At 32.1% G+C, this 19,208-nt stretch overlaps 1 protein-coding gene across 7 annotated transcripts in view; it reads left to right on the top strand.

The window, feature by feature from the left end:
- LOC118195402 (gamma-glutamylaminecyclotransferase-like) overlaps positions 1 to 19,208 on the top strand; it is a 34,853-nt gene that overhangs the window by 8,245 nt on the left and 7,400 nt on the right. For 4 of the 7 annotated variants that reach the window (XM_035366708.2, XM_035366705.2, XM_085820983.1 and 1 more), the window contains exons 2-3: positions 9,019 to 9,243; positions 18,298 to 18,551. In XM_035366708.2, the coding sequence (XP_035222599.1) occupies positions 9,049 to 9,243; positions 18,298 to 18,551 (449 nt within the window). In that variant the 5' untranslated portion in view covers positions 9,019 to 9,048. Of the gene's footprint in view, positions 1 to 1,799; positions 6,788 to 8,035; positions 8,372 to 9,018; positions 9,244 to 18,297; positions 18,552 to 19,208 lie in introns of those variants that run through there. The other 3 variants (XM_035366706.2, XR_015042220.1, XM_035366709.2) reach the window with 3 other exon arrangements.

Below are 19,208 nucleotides of genomic sequence, written 5' to 3'. Positions count from 1 at the left end.
GAAGTAGATCAAGAAATTTATAGCAGTCATGACAGCGACAGTGAGTTTGAAGCTGAAAATAAAACGCTTGAATCTAATGAAAAAAGTGACAGTTATATAGGAAAAAATAAAACAGTTTGGAAGAAAAGTAAACCGAATCAGAAGGTAAGAACCAGTTCCTGTAATATTATAACCCACTTACCAGGTCTGAAATCAGTTGCAATAAGTATTATGGAACCAATTGAAAGTTGGGAACTTTTTATGGATTTCAATATTATAAAAAATATTGTGGACTGCACCAATATTTTTATTGATAAAATATCCGAAAATTTTCAACGGAGTCGAGATGCTAGGCATACAGATGAAGTGGAGATGAGAGCACTGTTTGGTCTTTTATATTTATGCGGATTGCATAAATCTTCTCATGCTAATGCAAAAGACTTGTGGGACGCTGATGGCACCGGAATTGAATTATTCCGAAAGACAATGTCTTACAAACGATTCACTTTTCTTCTAAGGTGCTTGAGATTAGACAATGTAAACGATCGCGAAGCTCGAAGACAGTTGGATAAGCTGGCAGCTGTGAGAGATTTCTTCAGCGATTTCAATAAAAAATGTCAAGAAATATATTCAGTTAGTGAATATGTTACAATAGATGAAAAGTTGGAGAAATTTCGTGGCCGATGTGCTTTTCGCCAGTATATGCCGAAAAAGCCGGCAAAATATGGAATTAAATTATTTGCCGTAGTCGATGCCAGGACATATTATACATATAATATGGAAATTTATGCGGGGAAACAATCGGATGGTCCTTTCAAAGTTGATTATTCGCCATCTGAGATCGTAAAACGACTTTGTGCTCCATTATTTGGATCTGGGAGGAATATAACCATGGATAATTGGTATACAAGTTACCCGCTAGCAAAAGAGCTCCTATCAAAGAAACTCACTGTAGTGGGAACTTTGAAGAAAAATAAAGCTGTAATTCCTGCTGAATTTTTAGAAACAAAGAAAAGAGAAGTATATTCTTCCATGTTTGGATTCCAAAAAGACATGACATTAGTATCATATGTTCCAAAGAAATCGAAATGTGTAGTTCTTCTGTCTACAATGCATCATGATGACACGATAGATGAAAACTCTGAACAAAGTAAGCCAGAAATAATCCATTTCTACAATGGAACGAAAGGAGGAGTAGATACTGTTGATGAAATGTCTACGCTTTATTCAACAGCTAGGAAAACAAACAGGTGGCCTATGGTGATTTTTTACTGTGTTTTGAACGTGGCTGGTATAAACGCGCGAGTGTCACTTATGTCTACTAAAAATCCTCCCTTGCAGTATAAAAGTAGACGAATGTTTTTGAAAACATTGGCATTATCTCTCGTAAACCCACAAATAAAGAGGAGATCAAATATGCAAATGTTACCCAGAGAATTACGAGAGAAAATGAATCAGAATTTCTCAACAGAAAGGAATGCCGTTTCTGAAGAGAACTTGCCAAAGAGAATGAAGCTTGGTAAAGGACGATGTACAATATGTCCTCGAGCTAAGGACAAAAAAACAACAATTTCTTGTATGAAATGCCAAAATTTTACTTGCAAGGATCACTCTAATTATGTTTGTGACAAATGTGTTTAAAATTCAATAAAGGTATGTAACTGATTTTTATTTTGTAATTGAGTAAGTTTTTTCCTATAAACATTAGTAGTAGAAATTAACGTAAATATATTTTCAAATTAATATTCATGCTTTAGAATATACTAAAAAACTGTATTTTATACCTTTTCAATTTATTTGCACTTAAGTTTATATGTGTATATTGAATTAAGCTTAAATTTATCGGTGGGGTTATACAGGTACCCCGCGCGACCAAAATGTGCTCTGTTTAGCGCGCGCCTTCCACCGGGTTAAGCAAGCACAAGTATTTTTTAATTCCGGGTCTGTTTGTTACTCAGAAATAATTGTTTCACGAGAAACACTGTGTTTGTTTCAGCCATCCAAGTAAACCTTCCTTTCTTTTTAATTTTAAAAGGGGTTCTGCTATTGTGCAAAATTTTTTATAAAAGTCCGATAACAGATACACAGGCTCAAAAAAGAGGTTAATTTCTTCACTGTATGAGGTGGAGGGTAATTTTTGATTGCAATTATTGTGTGATCTTCAGTTTGATTCCTTTCTGGGATACAGCTCAAGTAACAAAGTTCTTTGGTGGCAGATTTGCACTTGGATGAATTAATTTTTAATCCTGCTTCTTTTGGAAGTGAAAGCACTTTGCGTAATTCTCATATATGTCGTTTAATGTCTTGCTGGGTATAATCATATCATCTGCATTTGAAAAATCTAAATAAATATAGATTTTCCAAATGCAGATCTTAGTATAAATGTCCATGGCCCTTTGAAACATGGCGAGGGCTCTGTTTAGCATTTCTTGGATATGTTTTTCAATTATTTCTTCTTTATTTTAGTGGTAGGGCTTTGCTCGATAGGGGTGTACATCCTGTGTCCATTTTCCTGTGTCCTGTGGTTTACGATTAGCATTAATCCTGTGTCTTCATCAAATAAAATAGCAAAGTTTCTTACTAGCTGATCCATTTTCAATTTATCTTCTGACTTCGGATCTTTGAAGTCAATGGCTGGATGCTTTATTCCCTCATTTTCCATTTTCTTCATGTCCAATTGTACCATCACTTTTTGAAAGTTAATTTTTGCTGCTCCCACTTATAAAAAATCCATTCCCAAAATTACTGGTACATGAAGATTTTTCACAACAAAGAACACTTTTTAGTTATAATTTTTCACCTGTACATTTAATGTAACTTTGCATATACATTGGTACTTTTTCCTTTGGGCAGCTGTAACTCTCATTCCTTCAATACTAAACATTATGGACTGGTAAAAGTTCTTTTTAATAAAATTTTCTGTCAGATTGCCCCAGTATTCAATAATGTGTCCATTGGCATGTTATTTAACAGGATTTTAATTGCAGGCAGGTATGATTTTTTTATTAAAACTGTATTCAGTTGAATTCGAGAGGAAATTTGCTCCTTTTACAGTGATTCTAACCTCTTTTTTTCTGTACCCCTCATTAGTTAAATTTTTCTGCCTTCTCGTTGTTTGTCTTATGTAATTCATCTCGACAATTGCCATTTTCAAGTGAAAATTCCAATACAATTCTATGAAAATATTCACTTGACCTCTGGCTTTATCCTGACATAGGCGTACTTTCTGCTACCGTCATCTTTTCAAGCCTAACTGCGAGCTCAATAAACTTTTCTCATTTCCTCAGGTTTCATAATTCCATAAAATCCTGAATCTGTAGCAGTAGCCTAGGCAGTATAATTTGAATAAACCTCTGCATCAGATTTTTTTTTCCATGCAAGAAATTTACTAATTGTACTTTTCTCAGTGTAAACTGTGTCAGTTCTTCGGCCTTAACTTCTAAACAATTTTGCCTCTAATTTCACTTTATCTTTAACCATAGGGAATGCATTTACAAGGGTGGCTTTAAATCTGTAGAACTCATAACTCTCACTGCCTGGTTCTCATAGAAAAATTTGTCGATGCATTTATACCAGCTCAGTACCTGTCCTTGCTGTGTAGCAGTTGCTATGATGACCTTTTGTACTTCCACAATTGATTAAAGCAAAAAATGAGTATCCAGTTGTTCCAAAGAATTTATTATGGAACTTCTGCCATCAGAAGTCACCTTGAGTTTCATCAGCGCTCGCATCGTATGAAGCCGAATCATTTTAAGTGATTTATGGGTGCCAGTGAAGCCCATGATACTGGGGAAGGACAGACTAAAAATTACATTGTTTTGAGCCATAGGGTGAGATTTTGTTTGGGCATCAATGTAGAGTTTAGTCTTCTTTCGTAAAGAAGTCCGGACTCCTACAGACTTGGAGCAAATTATTGCTTTGTCTGAAAAGAACTACAAAGTCTCAAGAAGGTTTTAAAACAAATCCTTTAATCCAGAAAGAGAAATGGCAGTAAAGATCTAAATCATAAAATAACTGGTTGAATTAACATAGTGGAACATATGTTAGATTGAGTATTTGTGATTTATGGGTGCCAGTGAAGAAAGTGTATGCAAGAATGTTGGATATATGTTATACATTTAACAAAATTACTGTTGATATGTTATAGGTCTGACATGAAATGATGAAAGAAATGCTTAAAAATCAACATAAATTACATTATCATTAAAGCCATACTTCTTGGCACTTTTTTGTTGAGGCATATTTTCTTGGATCTAAATGCCATCAGTTTGATTTGGCTTATTTTTACTAGTAATAATTGTGTTTATGGTTAATGCAGTTGCATTTCCTTCATCTTTCTTTCTTTCTTTTCTTTTCGTTTCTTCTTCTTCTTCTTCTTTTTTTTTTTTTTTTTTTTTTTAATAGTGCAATGAATTTTGCACTGTTAGATTTGCAGGAGTGTTTGTGCTCCGGGGAAACCCCGGAATTCCGGGGATTTTGAACTTCGTTCCGGGGATCGTCATTCAAAAGGAAGTAGGAATAATAATGAATTATTTATTTTGATCTGGGTAATTTTGTTTGCTTTGAAAGCAGAAAACACAAGGTCAGTGTGTGGGGTGAAAACTTTTCCTTTCTTTCTCCAAAGGCAGTGATAATGCGTGAAAAGGGGGAAAAAACTTTTTTGTTCTTTCCTTATTGCGAATTATGACTCATTCCCCCGGTTCTTGGACATTCTCTTCTGTATTCTTTTCGACAAGTAGGCGCGGCAGAAAAAAAAGGGAGAGACTTCGTTCGACCAGATGTGCGATCACGTGTGAGTTCAAAGGTCTTATCTCTCCTGGCGTGGCGCCAATAAGTAGAGAAGGGGGATTTTTCGCCGTATTAGCTATTTGTCATTGATCGCTTCTCAACTTTTTTTTCTCCGCTGTGTAAAATTTTCGTTTCATTTATTGATGCACGTGTAAATTTTTCGTTTCGTTTATTGAAATATTTTTTTATTTATGTACGCAAGAGAATTTCACTATGAAATTTCTCGATATAAATAGTGATATTATACAATTAGAAGAAGGTGTCCGGAATGCATTAAGGTGGAATTGGATTGAACGGAGAGATGGTAATGGGGATACCATCGGCACATGGTGCAAGAAAATAAATGTTGCTGGACAAGCATATTGTGTTTTTTGTAACTCACTGCTGAAGTATGGTGGGGAAGGATTCAAGGCTTTCACAAATCATTCTAAAACTGTGGCGCACATAAAATATTCAAAGTGCATTAGACATTCAATGACTTTAAGTAATTATGCTAATTCAAAAAATACTGATGACTTACTGGAGACTGATGCTCAGCCATTGGATATAGTGACAAGAAAAGCACGCCAAGAGGTATTAATAACTTCGTTTATCGCTGAGAATTCTCTTTCTTTCAATGTAGCTTCCAATTTAATTGAACTCTGCAAACAGTTGAGCCGCGATCAGACGGCACTAAACTCGTTGGAAATGTTCAGGACTACTGCATGTTATAAGATGAAATATGGGCTCGCAAAAACTATTAAGGGAAATATCATTAAAACTTTAAAGGAGACTCCATTTTCTCTAAATATGGATGAAAGTACTAGCAATGCTCAAGAAAGTATACTGGCAATATTAGTGCAGTTTTATGACAACAATCAAAATGAAGTTGTAGTTCATCATTTTGCATCTCTAAAGATGGAATCTTGCAATTCACAAGCTGTTTTTAAAGCAGTTGTTAATACTATTGAAGATAATAATGTTTCATGGGCAAACTTAATTAGTGTATTAATGGACTCATGTAACACCATGCGTGGAAAAAAAAGGGTGTTGAAACCAGACTACGATCAAACAAAGCACCCCACTTATTAGATATTGATGGTGAAAGAAAGCATCCCAAGGAATGTAGTTGGAAGGTCTCTCACCTCTCATGCCCTACCAGCAACCTCTCAAGAAGACTTTCAGCTTGCCATGTAATGCCTCCTTGCTGCACATAAAAATAGCTATGCCTTTTCCAGGATTCAAACCTATGGCCATTGGTGTGGTAGTGACCTTAACTAACCACTATACCAACTATGATTAATTTTTTTAATATAGTAGTAGAAACACCTTGGAGTAGTTTCTCATAGGGATTCATATTCCTGTGTAGCATCTGAATCTGTTTAAAGCTTAAACACTTGCAGTATTTTAAGAATTAATCTGCAGACATTTAAGATCTAAAATAGAGTCATGTATTTAAAATGAGCAATACAGAACATTAAATCATGAAGAAAGTTCTGTGAATTTTCATGATAAATAAGCTAAAGCAGTACAAAAATGTAAGAAACTTTCATTGAATCCTTTAAGCACCATTTTGTTCTATGATTTTTTGCCATCCAGTGGCTGGCATAGCTGGGAGGGGAGCAAGAGAGTACGCCTGTCCCCAGCATCCAGCTGCAACAACCAATGGGTACCAAACTGATGTTCCGCATTGCATTTTGGCAAACAGAAATGGGTGCAAAATCTTCAATTGTCCCAAGCAATGAAAATCATTTGGTTTATTCATAAAGAAGCTATCAAGGTGTTGATTCACAGTCTCCAATAAAGTAAACCCCAGGCTGTTCAGAGAATTTTAAAATAACTCAAAGAAATGAAAATCTCAGGAGATAAGGTTTGGTGAATATTGAGAATGGCACAGAACATCCCAGCTATACACAATAAATTTTTATCTGGCATTCATTGAGAGGTGGAGCCAAGCATTGACATGACAGCAGACAACATCTCGATGATTGGTCAGTTCTGGGCACATTGCTTCAATTTCTGATTTTAAAAGTATTACTATGTGAGTATAATATTTTTATAAATTTATTGTCTGATTTGTTAGCAACATTTCATAATGTACAATTCTTTTGTATATTATGAATCTTACTCTACACAAAGCATTAATTTTTGGGGGGATACGGTCTCCTCTTTCAATTTCTTAACCTCAAAAGGAGGTTCATTTGTCTTACTCTGGTATTTTTTGAAATGTTATTGTACAGTATCCACTTATCATGCCAAGTAATGGGCCATTTAAAAAGAAAAGGTTGCTTGCTTTATTTCATTTCAGCAAACATTCACATGCTGAAATTTGAGCAAGTGTATTCTGCTGTATTAAAGCTGTTCATAAACTGTAATGACAAACTTAACATCTTGACATAATCATGTATCAAATGTATCTTCTTCAAATGATCTGTTTGCTGTATTGTGCTTCAGTTTTTTAGTCTGTCTGACACTTTCTGAACTGTATAATATGTATTTTCAGAGACAGCTTCTTTTACAGGACCTTGTTTACAGAGGATGGTCTTCTAGAGTGGGTATCAACTTCAAGACAAATTTCCACAATTCTCAAACTACCTTCGAATTGTTTCATCAGGAACAACACTTTATCCATATACAGCTCAGATTTTATGAGCAGTCTGACTAGCATTTTTTTTCTCATTTATTATTTTTTAAAGGCATAATGTGATAAAAAATTTTAGCTTTTTAACTTTAAACTTTACTCTTAACTATGCAGTGTAAAAAAGGCTGCAACACATACACGTGTATTCTAGAATTTTGCAATTCAAATTCTTTCAATCAAAGTAATTCTTTATCAGATGTCATAAATTTTAGATGTAGCATCTGTTACACAACAGATGCTACACTAGAGAGATATGTACCAGTTCCTTGTTATCTAGTCCTAATGTTAGCATTGATGGCCAATGATGAAAACCTATTCAAAATAAAGAAATGATATAGGCCATGTTCTTTTCCATAGTGGATTTTCGGAAGATTTTGTAATTAAAGTAGAAAATGTGTTCTTGTTGTTTTCACTTGTTCCTTTTTACCTAGTAACAAGACAAAGGCTTGATAAAAGAAATAATCCTAACCAAAGTGCCCCAGATATGGCACCAAAAATGCATGGTATACTTTAGTGGGAAAATGCTTACAAAATAAAAATTTCTGACTCTTTTACATGATTTTGAATTTGGTGACATTGTTTTAATTTTCTTGTCAGTACTGCTGTTTTATGTAATTTATCTTTTCCTTCATTTCTAACAATATTTAGCTACTTGTCAGTTGTGGCACCCTTGAGAGAAGTGGAAATTGACAAATGAAAAATACTGATCTGTGTATGCATATGTGGTTTACGCCTCACATAAGTGTGTTGTATGATTCTTTAATTAGTGAAAATTGTCTTGGTATTTCATTGCAAAATATTAAATATGCGTGCTTTCAATTTTCCATTGATGGAAAAAATGCTGTAGTTTCCCCCTTCCTCCAAGAGAACGGTACTTTACCTTCCAAAAGAATTTGAGAATACGGCTGCAGCATGCTGAATTTGTGAATATGGCCATAGTGTGTGGAAAAGAGAATTTGTGGCCACCAGAAAGTTGTATTTTGGGTATGTTTCTATAAATTGTATGTATTCTGTAGATTGATCTACTATATATGCTACATGTGTTATATGTTCTATACATAGCATGCTTCCATACTTAGTATATTGTATGTATACATTGTAGGGATTTGGGAAATGTTTCTATGTGTTGTTATTTTAAATAAATTTCTTACAAAAGTACACTAATTAAAATAAGGAATAAAATTTTTTATTAAATTGCATTTAAGTAGCAACAATTTCAGTTTTGCTAGGCCATGAAATTCATGTAGCGAAAACAATAGCATCTTAAAAACAGCTATTAATAACAATACTAAATAAAGTGAAAAATAAATGTTGACTTCATGGTTTGTTTTTATTGACTGTAGAAAGAGCAAAGGATCAAAATAAGTGATGCTGTGTATAGCTAGAGTCTGGATTTTTGAAATACTGCTGGAAAAAAAAGAATTGAATTATTATGTGCATTGAATAATTTATAACTATTTCCAAAACAGCAAATTTACAAGTTAAATGCCTGTCACTTCCTAAAATCATTTGTCTGTTATTTTTCCTGAGATTACAATATATTACAAAATTTTGTTAGTTTTGCTTTTAAATACCCTGAATGTGAAATTTTGCATTTAACTTTTTATTAATTTCATTATTTATTTTATTAGCTGATTCTCTTCACTAAGAAGTTCTCTAGCATGGCATTCAAATCCCACTTGGTTTTTGTTTATGGAACTCTGAAGAAAGGTGAACCAAATTTTGACCTTTTAAAAAGTGCTACAAAAGGAGAAGCCATTTATAAGGGAAAGGCAAGAACAGTCAAAAAGTGGCCTCTAATCATCGCTTCAAGGTTTAATATTCCATTTTTGTTGTATCAAGAAGATGTAGGAAAGGTAAACTGAATTCGTTTTCTTCTGTTTATGATGCACTGAGAAATAATCATAATATTCATTATGTTGTTTATTGACAAAGAAGATCTTTCAATCTTGACTGTCAGTATTTCTGAGTGAATAAAATGCATATGAATTCTGCTCATATATAAACACAGTCAGTCAGTATTTCTGAGTGAATAAAATGCATATGAATCTGCTCATATATAAACACATTTTGATAAGAAAGTATGGTACTTTTTGTGGTTGATGGCAAATCATTTGGTTTCACTCATTGCCACCCTCATCTCTTACGCAACTGTTACATTGTGGATCCAACTAACATGTTTCACATATTCATTCACAAAATATGCACTGGGCAATGTATGAATTTTCTCCCAGATTTTCTGTTTCTGTATTTTTATTGAGACTAAATCTTTATTCAACAGAGATTTGCCCTTGGAAAAGAATAAAAATCATTTTAAACGTTTCCCACAACTTGATGTATTTTTCATTAATGAATGTGTGCAAAAGTATCTAATCTTATTTTTTTTCACATCATAGGTTTTAAATTCTGTAAGGTATGGTTGGACAACATTTTCAATGAAATTGGAGTATTCCAAAAAAGAATATTATCCATTTTTCTTCTGCAGTGGGACCTTTTTGGAGGAAATGCATGAATGTACTTTTCATTTTCCTGTATGTTTTTGTGCTTCTTTGGGCCATATACTTTGGACCCATAGAAACAGCATTTCGAATTAGTAAATAATTAACCAGACTTTTCTCTCTTAGCTTTTCGAGTAGTTGTAAAATAAAAGTTTGTGAGCCATGTTTAAGAGAAAGGTAGTCTTTATCCGTGATTACTTTTTTAGCATTTACAAGAGCTTACCAGCCTTAAATTCTAAACTAATTTTGCTTATTTTGGTAACAGTATCTTTTTCAGAAAAAGCTATACAAATACTTCAATGATGAGCTTATTTTTAGCATGTAATCTTCTTTTATCATTTTGAAATGTCGAAAAAGTTGCTTTACTAATTTGTGTAAATCAAAAGAAAACAAAAAGGAACAAGTGGCTCATTACTTTCGTACATTTCCAAAAAGGGTTTGACCAATTCAGCCACACAAATAAAAAATGAATTTTACAGGCATTAATTTGTCTTTAATTGCATTTCTTATTATTTCATACGATTTGTAAGTTATTTTTACATATTTTCTGTTTGCAACTAGCTTGACATAACCTTTTATATCTTCCCAAATTTCAAAGACATGCAAACATACTGGTGCATTCTCTAGCCACCTGTGGTTACAAAATTTCAGTGGCAAAGTCTTATGTACACTTGCTGTCGTGATGTGCTGGAGAATCTTTGAATAGATGGTATCATGCTCCTAAAATAGAAGGTATATTCCAGCCTGTAGTGGCTGCTCCCTTATGGAAAGCTTTATTCAAAATATGCAAGCTGCAACTATCAATAGATATAGTACATTCAATGCTATATTCCTCTCTCAATTCATTTTGGAGGATTTCATAAAACTTCCAGTTTATGGCTGCCCCATCCATACTTATATGTAGAAGTTTTTTATATCTAGTTTTTTAATTGCCCTTTAAAGATTTAAGAAATATTAGCAGCTGTTGCATGTCCCTTGAAAACAGATGTCAAAAATCGAGTTACAGCTTTATTTTGGTCAGACTGCCAATATCTGAAATGCAAATCTAATTGTGTTTTTTTTTTTTTTTTTTTTTTTTTTTTAAATTTGTTGTATTCAAAAGCTTGTTAAATAACAAGGTAAAGTGGGATAGCTTCTTAAATTTGTTGTACACGAGACTCTGAAAATAAAGGGTTAATCCAAAAATGGCAGAGATAAGCAAGTTTAACTCACCACAAGAAAAGTGTCTTGCTATTATAATACTGTCAGGGAACATGCTTGAAAAAATTTTGCCTATGCCACTTCTAGATCTATAAGAGTAATGATTTGTCACCACTTTCAAACACCACAAAATTTCAGCATCTAAAACATCTTTTGAGCATCATCATCGAAAGTATCTGAATGTTGTGAACCCCAAATAACACTTGGGAAACTGGAAGGTGCAACACTAATAAGATTTGTGTTTGGGAAAAAGCTTGTTATTCCACCAACAACTGTATCTTTCCTTTTCAAAAAATTTTTTGTGCTTGGTACCTAGAAATAAATAAAATTTATTGAACATTTATATATTTTTCCAGTCTTATTATTATTTAAATAATTTAACTTAAATCAAAGTTTGGAACATTTTCTAAATTTTCATTATATGATAGTTTTCCCTTAACAGATATTGGAAAGTAATTTAAGTAAAAAGAGTAACATTTTTGATATCAGATGAGAAATTTCTACATACAATCATCCTTTATAAAGTAATAGCTTAACTAACCAGTACGCTCAGCTATTGCTGATTTCCGTGTTCCTGAAGATTCCAGATAGTCGAGCGTAACTGGAAAAAGAAGACAGTGTAGATTGTAGCTGCTTTTTAGATTTTTTGGCAAACAATTTTTTTTTGACATTTTGATAAGTGCACTAGATATTATTTTTAAGAATATTTCTTTATCTTCCATAACATCGCAATATTTAGAATGCAAAATATTATGAAGATCTTAATTTGATATTGATTAGATAACAAATGTTACTTGTGATTAAAAAGAAAGGGCAGAAAACTATGATCTATAGCCCAATTATCATGGTAAATATATAGATTGTAAAAGTATATTCATAAACATGTAAAAATAGCCCAATGAAACTGAAAAATATTCTACTGAGCAAGCACAGTAAAACTCTCTTAAGTGCTCATAAACAAATTCCAGATTGAATGTCAAAACTAACTATTTGCAAAATATTGCAAATGTTGTGCAATAATTTGTACCTTAATTTTTCGTCACATGATATTATACATTTGGAATCAACAGCTGCCAGTATTAAGAGAATAAATAACTAAAGAAAGAGACATACAAATCTGGGGTGTTTTTCATTCTAATTTTATTTAGTGCAAATAATCCAAGTGCAAAATAATTTTGAATAAATGAAGCATTTTCAAAAACAGCGATCTAAATCTCCCTTGTGTGGAAAAATGCATCATAATTTTCCTCCCTTAAAAATCCATCTTTCGCCCTAAACTCCCGTATACAGCAATGAATCACCAATGTCCACCTTTCCATGAAAAACTGTAAAAAGTGTTATTTTTCTAGCTTAATTTTTAATTAGAGCAGAGGAATTGGAAAGAGGCCCACCTCTCTTCTTTCCACACCATCCTTTCTTAATCACACATAAAATAATAGTAAAAACACAGTTCACTCTTCCATTCTAAATGCAAGACCTTTGCCCTTGAAGGCTCAATCGGTATATAACTTTCTGTCCTCCCTAATAAAATTTGAATTAAGCAAAATGAGTTGACATAGTGAAACTGAAGCATTTTCATTCGACATAGTGAAACTGAAGCATTTTCATTCTTTTATTTTCTGTAGAATAGTTTTTGCCTTCTATCTCTTCTTCTGATTGGACTTGAACTTTTTTTTTTTAAATTTTTGAAATAATAACTGACTTTTTAAAATTTTCAGAACAGGCTACGTTAAATTTCTAGAATAACATCACCCTTGGTTTTAATAGACTGCAGAACTTTTAGTCCTGCTGAAGTCCTTCCCCCCAAAAAAATAACCTTTTTTTTTGCCACGAGCTGTAATGGTTTCAGTTTTTAAGATTTTTTGGAGAGAGCAGGACCCTCTGCTTCCATGCTGTATAATACATTGGCAAAAGAATTGAATATGTTAAGTGCAAAATTCTCAGCTTGGAAGATATACAAAAATAATAGGAAGGGAGGGGGGAGTATTTATGAATAATATGAAAAAAGCTTTCAGAAAGCACAAAATGAAAATTTAAAAAATGAATAAATCGGCAGTCCATGGCAGATTTTAATTTTTTAATTTCACACATTAGAATTAATAATAAATAAATAGGAAAAAAGTTTACTTACATACCATGTGACACTTTGAAGCAGACACTCCCATGCTTGCTGTGTTGATTTCAGTTTCATCAGTAACCTAAGGCCTTGCAATTCTTTTCACAAGCTTTAAGCCATTCAGAATATTCTTCCTTATTAAGCCAATTTGTGTTAAAAACACTCTTACCCATTTCTGAAGTTTATCAATACTTCAATATTTACTGCAAATATATTACACATATTCATACATGTGCTTATAATATAAGCATGGCAATCGTAATAAAGGCAAAAATGAACTGACCGTGTGGAATGAGAATATAAATTATTTTAAAATTGTGATAGAAGTTCAACTGCAGGCAGAAGCACGTCTATAGTGTGTGGGTACAGGTACTGGGAGGAAAATGAATGTGGAATATACCAGAATTTTCTACCCCATTCACAATTCTTTAACCAATAGAACCATGTGCACCTGTCTGTCACGCAAATCAAAGGTTACACTGATGCAGAGGAAGGGGAGAAAAGCTATTTCCTGAGTATGATTCACCATCTGATTTTCCAGATAAGAAGAAAAGTTATGTATTTAGTTCTGGCTTTGACATAAAAAAAATGTGCTTTCGTTTAAAAAAAATCTTTAAAAAAAGCACGCACTTAGAATAAAAAATAAGTACTTTAGAGAAAGAAAAGTAAATACCTATAAGGGCCTTTATAATTTATTTCCGAATGTAAGGACTTGTAAACACTTGTAAGGACTGAAATGCACCCTATATTAAATCAATGACAAGCACAGAAGTAAAGATAGTAAAATAAAGACAAGCACAGAAATCCACAGATAAGAACATGTGTAATTACTCCAGTGAGCAGTAGTGCAGTGATTCATTCCTAGTTGCAGCTAATGGAATTCTATCAAGATAAGTTGTTGACACAAAAAGAAAATAAACTGAAGCTCTCAGAAAATGTCTGTACAGGCTTTATGATCCGCATCCACTCTGTAAATTTCCTCTGTAAATTTCCTCGGTTTCTCTATAAACCTCTTCTTGGCATCATTGCATCATCTGTTGTTGCAGGGCAGTTTTGATATTTCAAGAGTTGAAACACACAGTTTAATTTTGTGTTTTCTTACTCAGTCTTTCGGGATGGGTGATACCTTTGTCTTGTAAAAACTGAATTACAACAGTTCATGTTTCGGCAGTTACCTAATTATGCAATCAATATTTATTCTTTCTTTAGGAGGAAAAAGAGAGGCAAAAGTTCAACAAAAAAAAAAAAAAAAAAAAAAGAGAGAGAGAGAGAGAGAAAACTGAAATGATTAAGATTTTAACATTGCACCAGATGGTTTATTAAGATATTTTGTGCTTTCACTGAGTTTGCAATGTACAAATCTGCTTTTGGGCTCGCACAATTTTTTTATCTTTCTAATTTCATTATAAAGCATAGTTTTCTTCACACATACGACATATAAAATTTGTAAAAGCAGCATATGTTTAAAATTTCTGATGCTTTTTTTTTTTTTTTTTTTTTTTTTTCCCTAGTTTTCTCTTAGTTCATCATATGTTTAATGTGCTTAGTGTTCAATGGGACTTACCCAATTTTTTTTTTTACTTTATTTATGAAGCGTTGCCTTCTTCACACTTACGCCACATAAAATTTAACAGCAAAATCACAAAATAGTAAAAAGCAGTTATATCTTTAAAATTCCTATTAGAATGTTTTACCATATATAGTTTTTTTCTTTAGCACTTCTGTTAGACAGTCTCGCACGCTAGAGATAAAAATCATTTTTTCTTTGCAGTGTTGCTATTGCTTGCTTTGAAATTGTTGAGTTTGTCAATCAAAAATTCGTTTAAAGTTTTACAAAATATGTAGACAATAAAACAAATTTGAAATTCCAAACTTGGGCTTCCGGGTGCTCATATTCCAGTGGAGGATTGCATTGTTCAAAATTTGATGGCTCTAGGTACTATTGTTTTTTCACAGTGTAAGAAACATACATACATTTGTGCAGATTCTTCATTATTTAATTTCTTTAAATAAAATGCAGGGCAATAATATTTGGTGGCAACAATTTGAAAGGTGATTCAATGCAAAATTGCATTTTGAAACTTAGCCTCTCTGGGCTAGAAGTCATGTCCCAAATGATTGATTCATGGAGTGAAAATATAAACAATAATAATAATAATTCTGTAAGGGCTCAGATTTTAACAGTTGCCCAAAAGGATTTTTTAAGATTTATCTTTGCCATCGCTGAGCTGACAGTCAAAGGCACCTTTTATATCAAGAAAAACCAAAATAGTGTGCAAATTTTTCTTTTTACCTCTGAACAATCCAGGTCAAGCGTAAAAGAGCATATTCTATACTTCTCTGAGGTGCAAAACAATACTGATCATTTGAAAGAAAGTCTCTTCAATGCATATACTAGCAAATTCTATTAACAAAAAGTTTTTCCAGGCACTAGAAGTTAGCTTATACATCTAAGGTTCAATAAGGAACACTGGACTCATTTTCCTTAGAAATAAGTGTCACCTGAAATTAAATTATATTTTAAGTAAATTATATTTTTAATCTTTAAAATTACACACATATGCCTTTTTTATTATGTATGTTTTTAAATTTTCTACTGTTATTAAAGCATGAAAATAAACATATTAGAATTTAAAATGAAATGCCGTTAATTTCTGCAACATTTTATTTATTTATTTAAGTACAATTAACATAAGCTTTGCAACATATAATATTAGATCCAAAATTAAAACTTTTTAGGAAAAGATATTCTACATTCTTTCTTAAATTTATTGTTATAATTGTGAGTAATGCAACACTTGCTGTTGAAATCAAGGAATAGTAGCAAATTTCTCTATTTTAAGTCTAAATTTAAATCAAAAGAGTTATGCCTTATTTTACTTATCCTCCTAATTTTGGGATATCTACTGAGATCAGGTACATGAATTAAATATGGCCAAGAAGAAAGTTCCTGTAGTTAGCTAAGGTCTTGAGCACTGTAAGTGACAATACAACTTTAATTAATGCGACAGCATTGTAATTAATAAAATGTATTCCTAATGATATATATAAAGTAGTTTGGGCGAAAACTTTTGGTTTGCTCTATCTTATACCTGAGAGATTATATGTTTTGTTGCATAAAGTCAAAAGTCGTTAATCCGGACTCGTCGGGACTTCGGCGATTCCGGATTATAGATCATCAGTTTAAATCTCGTAAGATGGCATGCAGAAATTCTAAAATTAAAAATATGAAACCGTAATTTATGAAATAAAGAACAATTATGATCTAAAGGGTATCAAAATTTGCAAAAAGAAAAAGCTTAATATTTATTTGTTTACTTTATTAAACATTTCTTTCAATGTAAAGTTGTTTAAGTTTTGCTTCGTTTCATGTGATAATACTTTCTCTTTAATTCTATTAAACAGACATAATTTCTTGTTCAGTTAGAAAGTTCCGCCGTTCAAGTCCTATAATTGCTGTGTCAAGAACACCGACTAATTTGTCAATCGAAATTTTTTTGTTTTCAATAACCTCTGTCACTTTTCTTCGCTATCCGAAGCGAATTATAATGACGAGGAGCTTGTTTTAAATCATATCAAAGACGGAGCATATCAAGATGAAATACTACATTTGGTAAGGAATTATAAGCCAAATAAAATAAAAACATCTGCGCTGAAGATAAGGATAGTGCTGACAAATCAACTTCCAATTCATTAGGCGCCCGCCGCCGAGCAGCGTGAAATTGATAAACAGATTTCGGATATCAAAACATACTTTCGCCTTAGATCCTTTACATATTAACAAATATATATCGGAAATTCTATTTGATATAATCGAAAGTTTAAGCTTACTTTTATAAAATTGCTCTTACAGTCTGCAAAAAATAATAAGCCGGATGGAATTCGAAAATTAAGGAACAACGCAATCATCAACATTAACTGAAATAGATAATTAGATAATTTTAGCTTATACGTCCATTATACATAAAATGCGCACGCGAAAACGTATTCTGCACTTGCGCACACTCATATGCGCAGTCGTAAAAGGTCTTACGCGCACGCGTGAACGCCTCTGCGCATGTGGCAACGTGGCGCATGCGCAGAAAGTTTTTAGTTTTGATGTCCGGATTATAGATCATTCCGAGTTATGGGTGTCTGATAACGACTTTTGACTGTACAAAGGAAAAAGGGGGAAAAAACTTTATTAATTTTCATATACAGCAAATAAAATGAAAAATATGTGTTTAGTTTTCAGACGTGTAATTAAAAAGTGTAATTGCTTCGTTATATTGGACTTAAAATTACTTTTTTTCCAGAGAAAGAAAAGTACAGTAGTAAATTCCATTAAAAACACATTTTGTTAAGTAAAATTTAATTGTAATTTATAGATTAGAATTGTTATTTATTGCTAATGAAAATCAATATTTGTGCCTAAGGCCTTGGCCAGTAACAGGAACTCTTTTCTTCTTGACCATATTTAATTTGTGTACCTGACAATTTAATACATGTACTAATCAAAAACTGTCAATAAAAATTTAACTGTGTATATAATCTTTGTTGGAATACAATCTAATAAATGCGGGTGAGGGGAAAGGTTTTTCAGATTTTTTTTTTTAAAAGCATTTCCTGTTAAATAAGCTGCACGTATAGGAAAACATTTTATGATTCAAGATGTAACTGTCTTTCTTTTTTTTTTTTTTTTTTTTTTTTTTTTTCAATCAAGCATTTGTGCTTCTTAAAATTTATGGCGAAAAACATTATTACTAATCTTGTAGAGAAAAAAAAGTCCAATTGGAAAATTTCACATTAAAGAATGCATTTCAAAGAAGTGTTTGCCATATAATTAGTATTTCTCATTAGTGAAGTTAAGAACCTGCTTTGCCAGGGTGTGAAATCCTTATAGTAAAGGAAATAATTCTCTTTTTCTAAATTCTTAATATTCTATATTAATATAAAATTATAAGTTTTTGTACATTTATTTGTCCTATGATTCTGTTGAATTTTATAAATCATATATGCACCATTGTTAATGTTTGTATTTTTCTTAGCATGTTGAATTTTATTTATGAATTGTATACTACATAGCTTGTTATTAATTGTGCTTTTACTTTTCTTAGCATGTTATTGGGGAATTATATAAAGTTGATGATTCAGTGCTGACTGAATTGGACATTCTGGAATGCCATCCAAAATATTATACTAGGATGATTGAATCTGTAGAACTTATTGCAAATGAAAATGAAGCCTCAGAGGGAAAAATTTTGAAACCATGGATATACTTTTTGAAGAATTTTCGCCCAGAATTACTAGAATTACCTCACCTGGAAGAATACTCATCAAAAGGTCCACACGGTCTGGAGTATGTTTCCAGGTATAACAGACCTCCTGGCCAAGATTATATTAATGATGTTAAGTGCAATTAAAGATGTGACATTGAGAGATGTTTTATTTTTTTTAACTTTCTGTGGAGTATAAATCATTTCTTATATTTTTACACTTCTAACATGGCTAATTCCTAGATTATGATGATGAATAACAAATAATTGTGTTTGAAATCTGCAAATTCAATAATAAATTTTAAAAACAGTTATTTGGCTTTCTTTCATTGTTGCCTTATAATTTGATTGTCTCTTTCTTTAATGCTGTATTACATCAAATTTAAGGAGAAATTTTTATTTAATTTTAAGGTGTAAAATTATGATGGAGCTTAAATTCAAAGTTAATAGTTAAAAATTTATTCCTGCCATTTTCCTACTTCCCAGTGATCATATCTTAAATGCCCTATTTATTGAAAAATAAGACCTCTTCAAATATAAGTCCTCCCTTACATTTTATGATAAATTTTAAGAGATAAAAAGTAGGTGACTTTGTAATTAGAGTATTATTCTCATTAAAATTCATTTATTTCTAATCCGAATTATCCTTAATTTATGGACATGAGTGTATATAAAGAATATATAATTTTAAATTTGTTGAGCCAGCCATTACTTGCTTGAAACACAGTGCATTTAATCTAATGTTCTAGTCT

The sequence above is a fragment of the Stegodyphus dumicola genome, chromosome 7 (genome assembly GCF_044657685.1).
Source record: "Stegodyphus dumicola isolate Sdum_Otavi_A_Nest chromosome 7, ASM4465768v1".
Lineage (NCBI taxonomy): Eukaryota > Metazoa > Arthropoda > Arachnida > Araneae > Eresidae > Stegodyphus > Stegodyphus dumicola.
Note: the sequence above shows the minus strand (reverse complement) of the source record. Positions and strands in the feature narration are given on the sequence as shown.